The following is an 8,476-nucleotide window of genomic DNA, read 5'->3' as shown; positions in this document are numbered from 1 at the left end:
GCGCCAGTGTGGGCCAAGCTACGACCATATTTGCTAAATGCGGGCCTTAACTTAGGCTACTCATATGTTGGCACGTGATTCTGGACGACGATAAAACACAACACAGCAGTAGAGGCTCACTTTCAAAAGCAGCTTGAGAACCGTCTATCATTTCTCCTGTGCCGTGTTGCATATGGTTCCTGTGATGACAATTGGTCCCATTTTAGTTTCTTACCCTTATTTTTTTGTCTAACTTGGCTAGTACTCTATTCTCTCAGCTACAAACGACTGCGACAGACACCTCTCGCAAGGCTGTGGTTTGCCCAGCTAACGACGACATGGTGGGCTCAAAAGCGCTCAGCAATGTCACATGCCCGGTTCGTGCGTGTTCCAGGTTTGAAACCACTGACGTGGCCCTGTGACAGAACCACGTGTCGCACTCGAACCTCGATATAACGAACTTGGATATAACGAAATATTGGTTATAACGAAGTATATAAAAAAAGATTCCAGCAGTATAAATAGTGTTGGGAATATACCTTTATAACAAATTTTCGAATATAGCAAACCTATTTTCATGTAACATGCAATTTTGTCATAATGCAGCTTGAGTGTATACAGTAGCCATAGGCAAGCACCCACATATGCAGGTGAGGGGTTCATCTTTCTTAACTCTTTCGTTACTGCGAAGAATGGTTGTTCTTCACATGTCTCAAGAAGATCATTTTTGCCAGTTTGAAAAGTACTCCAGCACGCATTGCAGCATACCAAACTTAGCAGAATTAAATGCTTTTTCCAATAGATATATGTAGTAGAACAACAAAAATATTTTAGAATGAATAAAAATGTGAAAAGTATAAAATTTTTTGTCACCAGCTGCTAAACAGTGGAATAAAAAAACACTATATGCAAAAATGTTCAAAACAAAGATAATTTAGAATATACATTTTGTAGATGAATGACCCAGGAACAGTATAGAAGTAATTGATGTTGTACAAAATGTTTCTCTTCACATAGACAAAAAAAATGAGAACCGAAATGCAGCTTCATTGCTTATGCCATGCAGTGAAGCATTGCGGTTTTTTGCGAGACACAAGTGTACTCGTACACTCTGAATAAATTTTCGTTGCCTTGCGATAAGAGTGTCCAGGCATTCCAATACAGATGGATACCTGTGATGTGAATAATCCCTCTATAAATGTGATTTCCAATGAACTTCGCTACTTCATCTAGCGTCATCTTTTCTCATGAGCCACCTCATCCGTATAAGCTGGCGTTCCAATATTTGCAGCTAAGCATATTCCTTTGCATCTTTGTGCATATCGTAATAATAAAATATGTCGCATGCAGTTTTAAAACATTTCGTACTACTCCGTAGTCTAGGCTAAGATGTGCTCCAGGGGCCTCCTTTCCGTTAGAAGAAGCTCTGCAGCCATCCCCACCACACCGCGCCCGGGCGAAGTGTGGACCACGCACGTAACCTGAGTAAGTGTAAGATTAGGCACAAAGGTCAGAAGCTATATGAACTCATGGCGGAGGAGATAACTTAAGGACGCAAGCAAAACAAACCAATGAACGGCTACGAATGTCTCAGGCTGATGCAAGACATCATCGCCATGAAACTTGAAGCTGATGTACTGTCGTCCATGAAATCTCAGCTCATTCTCACTCGATTCAGGTGGGCTCCAAGACAGTTTCAAGCAGCGCATGTGTTTTGCAGCGCTGATGCGTGCCCATGCGCGTGTGACGACCGCGTAATAGGAGCGACTAGTGACACTAGATGTGAGCCTGTGTCTGATATATCGATAGAAGTAAAACCAAAGCAGCTGAAAACTGGCTGTGAGAGCCAACTGTACACTTTATACATGCGGCGGACCTCGAGAACTATTTTTTTTCTTTTCATTAATTATATTCCATGACTTCTAGCAACAGCTCTCTATTGATTAGCTGACATAAATTTCCGGCAATTATTACAGCTCAACTCAGTTAAATTGCGAAGCTAATACATTAATTCGATATCTGGCTTGCAAAGTTTCTTTTCATCACAGAACTTTGATGTCATTGTAGCATAATCACGAGGGGTACGCACTTTTGTAAAGTTTGCCAACCTACTGTATTTTTCCAACTACACAAGCATATTGGTTCGTGCAAAAGTATAAAAAAATCGCTATGTTTCCAAAATCGGGAAATTAAAAAAAAATTCATTCACGTTGTGCAATGCTCTCTCCTCACCGTTTTCCTTTTTTTTATGCCAGATATCTGACCTTTATTGTTTTGCTTAGCTGCATAACACTTCAGTTTGTACAGGCAACAATGATGGTCATGTAATCGTATCCAGTCAAAAATGAAATGCGGCAATGTGAAATAAAAAGAATACACTGAAATCTCATAAAATAGTTGCATCTCACACGAAAATGAGTTTGTTATAACCGAAAATTCATTAGAAAGGTCTATTCCCAACACTATATCTACTGCAAGACTATTCTTCATATACTTCGTTATTACCAATATTTCTTTTATCTAAGTTTGTTATATCGAGGTATCAGTGTAAATATATCATATGGCTATGCGGTACGCCGTAGTGGAGGGCTACGAGAATTTCGACCTTAGGGTGTTCTTTAATATGCACTGACATTGCACAATGCACTGGCCTCTAGAATTTCGCCTCCATCAAAATGTGACCGCCCCGGCTGAGATCAAGCTTGTGAATTTCAAGTCAGCAGCAGAGCATCGTAACTGCTACACACCCGCAGCCTACGGCCATGGCCAATGCCAAGCCATCACAATGAAAGGTCAAATTGCCATATCATAAACATCCAATCCCGAACAAGCCTTCAATGAAGGGAGCAGAAATTATTGAAAAACATCAAATACAAATGCCTGTGTGACGGGTGCACCTTCAAATTTGCATTTATGTGGACACAGTGACATGTTTTTCATGTACGATGCTGCCGTTGCCGCCACTGAAACCTGCATCCCACAATCGTTAGCTGGGCAAATACGTGATGCCGAGAAGGTTAACTGAATACGTATCGGAAAAAAGGGTCTATTTGGTGCGTAGGAGATCAACACGCAATACTGTCAGCAACACGACAGATGTGCCGACTTGCCGTGCCACGTGTCCGTGACAGTTGTGCGGGCCGGAAAACGATCGTATCAATGTGGCCGCTAGTGGCACACGCATCCACAGCGTCGCGGCATCGCCAGCCGAATGGAGACACTTGTTGATGGTGTCGTTGGATCAGCTCTTGCGCGTGGGAGTCAGAGGTCCCAGGAGAAGAGGTGGTGCTTGACGAGCATGTCGCGCACGCCTTCGTGCAGCGGTTGTGAGGGCTCTCGCTGCGTAGGCAGCTCCCAGTTGGGATTCAGGTTAAACGCAAACTGGGACAAGAGCCTGCGCAGCAATGAGTTATGGCACATTACTACAGCTCGCATGTGATTGTGGAAATGAACGAAGGATCGATAATAGGCTTGTGAAAATATTCGAATGCTTAAAATACTCGAACCAATAGTACAGTATTCTAGTTCTCTTGGATTCAAATTTAAATTATTGAAAATTTCAAAGTACTTGAAGTGAACGAATAGGTGTGTTTTAGTTCGCACGGAAATCCCCATAAAAGCGGTTTCACTGTAGTGGAGGGGTGTTAAACTGTGAAAGCACCTCATTGAATGAAAATTAGTCTGCATGTAAGTTCCTTTAAAGGGCCCTTCACCAGGTCCGACAATTTTGAGCTGACGAGCCCAATGCATACATGGGGCGTTCCCGACCATGTCTGCCAAAATTTGCTATGATACACAATGTGTAAATGGGTCAAACTTGAAAATGGACGCTGCTTGCCCTTCCTTTCATGGGTGCACACCCAGAGAATGAGGGGATGACGTAAACATTGGAATTGCCTTACGTAGACTGTAGTGCTGTGACGTCGGTCCTCTACGTAGACTGTGCTTTGACGTTGCCAACAGTAGCACGTGACACGATGAAAATTATTTCACACGACATGCGTAGCTTTTGTAAGTTGTTGCATGAATCGATTAATAAAGCTTGAGATAAATAATGACACACAAAAAGAATGTGCGCGTCCTTTTCATTTTTTTCCCGTGCATGTGCTCGTGTCCCCGCGGTAAGTGCGTCGAGCAGAAGCCAGCCCTGGAAACGAAACTAATGGTCCTGCATGTTCGAGCACTCAATATTCTCATCTATTCTACCGCGTCTAATTCCAAATGAGTGTGCCCCGAAGTATCCATCCTGCAGAAACCGGCAGTAGATCACAAAATAAGGTTGGTCAACAAAACGACGCCGCTCGCGTGCTCAGGGGTCGGGCTTGCTCGAGAACGCCATGGAAACGAGACCGTTTGCTCGAATGCCAGAGAGGATAAAAAAAAGATTTGGCTTGAGAAGACTACGCGGGGTGAGCTGCAAGGGTTTCGAGCTCTCCTCCTCTCGTCGTGGTTTCACGCCGTTACGAAACACTGACTTTCGCAGCTCATAATGAACCGATTAAAAAAATTCTGGGGGCGTAACCCTCTCCTTCAAACACACAACTGCCAGTGTCTAACTAGAATTCGTCATGGGGCCTGGTGAGGGGCCCTTTAAATGTGGTTTTACTGCAGTGAAGGGGTACTAAACTGTGAAAATGCTAATTAATTGTAAATCCGCACTGTTGCGAAGCCCCACTTCAAGGTTGAATGAACATGTCACCCTCACACTGATTCATCATTTTTGATGTTTAAAAGCTTGCTAAATGACTTATGTGCTCTAAGTACAGTAAATACTGAACATGTGTTACAGGTTATCACTTGCATTCTACCAAAAGTCAAATCCTGCTACTATTCAAAGTTGTTCCCACTTGTTTTGAACAAAAAATAATAAAAGGCATTTGCACAGGCCTTGTTTCAATTAAGACACACACACACACACACACACACATTTATATATACTTATATACAAACACACACACACACACATACTATGCATGTTAGCTAGGTCATGACAAATATGGCCATTTTTTTATGACATGCGTTATATACTATTCCAATTCGATTTGAAATTATTCTACCAAAATCACTATTCGCTTTGAACCTGAAATTCTCTATTCTCGCAAGCCTAATCAACACTAGTCACATTACCAGTGAAGCCAAACCGAAGATACTCTGGTAATTCAAACTGGACACGAATTCATTGTGCTTCTGGCCGTGGGTGAACACTCTGCTCGACCGCTCTGGGACGTGGCGTGTGGTACGCACCTGAGCTCACACTTGATCTGCACCCAGCCGGGGCTGTTGATGAAGGACCAGGGCTGGTACCACTTGTGCACCACCGACAAGCACGAACAGAGAACCTCGAACCACAGGTGCAGCACCTGCTCACTGCTCGATCAGAAAGGAGACATTTTTCACTACACAATCACAGTTCCAATCAATGCCAACGTATAATTCTCATATAAAAAGCAAAATAAGTATTGAAAGACAATGACAATTTTTCACTAGAGATCTGGTTAAAAACGCTGCAGCTAACCGGTTGCACCACCTGAAAGGCATGCTACAAAGATACAGCAAAAGATTACCTCATTAATAGTGGGTTCAAAGCATAGATTAGTGTATTTTTGCAATCAGAATTTTCATGCAAGCCAGATTGCCAACATGACTGATATTTATTCTTACTGCTGCAAGGAACGTCATATATATTGAGGTAATTTATGTGGTGTAGATGCTATAACGAGGTTTGACTGCATTAGTAACTATATTTCACTGGCATTCATGTACAGTAGGCTCTTATTAAGTGGAACCTGAAGGGACCGGGAAAATGTGTTCCATTTACCAGGAGTTCTGTTTACCATTTTTCTGTTTACTGAAAGTACGCTGTACCATTACTCGGGGAGTCGCCAACTTTTGGCGGGTATTCAATGGTACTTACCAACAACACTAAAGAAAAGAACGGTGAAACCAATCACTTCAAGCCAATGCAGACCAGGGAGCGCAGCTTGACATCCATCTGAGCATGAGCCTGGTCATGTGACATGTTCACAGTCTGAACTGACTGAGAAGAGACACAGCGGTACAACTTTTAATGCTTCAGGCCACATATCTACATGAGCACGAGCATGCAGTCATGCCATTTCACTTTGGTTATTTGGTCCACAAGGAAAAAAGAATCAATATCAAACAAGTGTCGCAAGTTACATTTTTTTTTGCTTGTTTGGCTGCAGAGTATGCCTCATTGGCTCAGAAGATATTTGTAAACAAGAACAAGGTGCTTTAAAGCATGAAGCATTTAGGAATATTTAAACAGTTGAAAAAAAATTTACCGTTCAGTTACACAAAGCATCTACATTGAAATGACCCACTAGTCGTCACGAAACCTTTGTCAAAAAAAATTATGCTGTATTTTTCCTCTCTTTCTTACTGTTACCACTACTAATAGTCACCTGGTATACATCAACAAAAAGAAAGCTTCACTGAGCTAACGTCACTTAGTAGACGCTGCAATTTTTTTCAACAACAAGAATTTTCTTTAAAAATGAAGATATTCAATGCCAGTACTAATAAAGAAAGTGAAATAATCTATATTCTTGATTTATCAAAACAGTTAGGAGGTTAATACTCAGCAGCTAATTTGTAGAAAATTTATAATGCGGATACAGTACTCACCCTGTAAAGCACTTCCTCCGGCGTGAGCACTTTGCCATCTTCGTCCAACCTGAACACACGAAGTTCGACATGTCGTCAACACCACTACTCGGCTGTGTTCTTCTGCACAGCATGACTGCGTGCAGTAGAGTTGCAACATTCCAGGCCAAGACAGATCACTTAACTGCCAATTTACTGTATAACAGGTTAACTTACTTCTCAGTAACTTGTTGGCGAGTCTGTCGGAACTTGAAACGTGTATACAAGATAAGCAGATGAGGCACGTGCCAAACAAACTCAAATGTACGAACCCTGCCAATTACAAGGCCGTTCACATGCGAATCAAACTACATTTTGGTGTGCAAGCACGAGGTTTGCCTACACCTCTCGGTTTTGGCAGCGCTGCCAGGTAATATGGTGCAAAGCAATATCCGCACCTGTAGGCCTTGCAGAGGACGAGCCGAGAATAGACGGAGTTGAAGTCCTTCTCCACCTCCTTGTTGGCAACCTTGGCAACGACAGAACGAGGACAATGCGATAGTACAGTCGAATGCCTCCAGAAAGAGGGGGTTTCTTACATCATGGCTACATTGAGGAGGTTGCAATGCTTGATCTTTGTAAACAATTAGACGTGTAAAATGAAAGCCACAGTCTCCTGGGCACGAAATGACTCGAATTATTATTCTTCCCTGTTGATTCTATTCAGCCTTTTTGTGGAGGCCCAGCTTACTTGAGCAATACTAATAAGAATTAAAACACTGCGTACGCGAATGCCACTTTTTCTGTTTGATGCAAAAATATGCTATGTTTTACAATTCAAGACATATCAGCGAATATAACATGCTTCTAACTTAAGAAGCATGTTAACAACAACAAGAAAAGGCTTTTGAGCAATGTGAATTTCCTCTATATATGTGACTTCACAACATAGCAGCCCCCACCCGCAGTACAACCACCTTTAAGGGGGTTCCATGAGATAAAACATGTCTGTTCATTTGTTTCGAATGCTTCGAAACTGAGAAATTTCTAGGCTTGCGTGAATATTCGAGTGTTTTGGATATTTAAACATATATCACGGTATTCAAATTTGCCTTGATTCGAATGCGAATCACGTACCACTCGGACATTGAGGCACGCCGCAGGGGTCTGTGATTTCTCCGGTGCTGTTCAATCTCTGCATGATCAGACTGTCGAAAAGACTGGCTAGCGTGGACGGTATCGAGCATACCATCTGCGCCGACGACATCACAATCGGGTGCGTTGGCGGCAGCGAAGGCCGGGTGCAAGATGCCCTTCAAGAAGCAGTCGCCGAGGTGGAATCGTACTTGCGCCAAACGGGACTCAGATGCTCACCCGCCAAGTGGGAGCTCCTGCTGTATGAAAAAGAACGAGGTGGCTGACCTAAGAGATGGAAACCCGTCGAAGAAAGCGATATACACATTTACACGAGTGACGGCGAGGAAATCCTGAGGGTAGACAATCCCGGGATTTCCGAGGATCCCGAAAATCCCAGGCATGTTTATTGAAGCGAAGGGCGGCAACGGCAGTGCTCCGCGGAAGATTGTCGCCAAGACTGACAACGCTTTTCGACTCGTCAAAAGAGTCTCCGGGAGACATAGAGGCCTTAAGGAAGACAATTTGTTAAGGCCCATCAATGCGTTTGTGTTCTGCCACTTTACCTACACTGTTGCCATGCACAATTGGCTTAGGTCAGAGTGGGGCAAGCTCGACGTGATTATTAGAAAGACCGTCAAGAAAGCACTGGGGCTTTCCGTACGCACACACACCGAGAACTTGCTCGCGCTCAGTGTGCACAACTCTGCTGCCGAGATAGCGGAAGCGCAGCAACGCTCGCAGCTGGCTCGCTTGT

At 43.2% G+C, this 8,476-nt stretch overlaps 1 protein-coding gene across 2 annotated transcripts; it reads right to left on the bottom strand.

Moving 5' to 3' along the window:
- Window positions 1-1,199: 1,199 nt before the first annotated feature.
- On the bottom strand, window positions 1,200-7,967 carry LOC142767496 (small G protein signaling modulator 3-like). 2 transcript variants are annotated; one of them, XM_075869246.1, is made up of 6 exons: window positions 7,723-7,967; window positions 7,044-7,114; window positions 6,628-6,676; window positions 5,931-6,016; window positions 5,224-5,346; window positions 1,200-3,373 (listed from the first exon to the last, which is right to left on the bottom strand). In XM_075869246.1, the coding sequence occupies exons 4-6, from the start codon at window positions 5,996-5,998 to the stop codon at window positions 3,241-3,243; spliced, it is 324 nt and encodes a 107-aa protein (XP_075725361.1). In that variant the 5' UTR covers window positions 5,999-6,016; window positions 6,628-6,676; window positions 7,044-7,114; window positions 7,723-7,967; the 3' UTR covers window positions 1,200-3,240. The 2 variants fall into 2 exon arrangements, with proteins under 2 accessions (XP_075725361.1, XP_075725362.1); XM_075869247.1 differs by lacking the exon at window positions 7,723-7,967 and having other exon boundaries at window positions 7,044-7,275.
- Between the last annotated feature and the right edge of the window lie 509 nt (window positions 7,968-8,476).

This window comes from Rhipicephalus microplus, chromosome 7, assembly GCF_043290135.1.
Source record: "Rhipicephalus microplus isolate Deutch F79 chromosome 7, USDA_Rmic, whole genome shotgun sequence".
NCBI lineage: Eukaryota > Metazoa > Arthropoda > Arachnida > Ixodida > Ixodidae > Rhipicephalus > Rhipicephalus microplus.
Note: the sequence above shows the minus strand (reverse complement) of the source record. Positions and strands in the feature narration are given on the sequence as shown.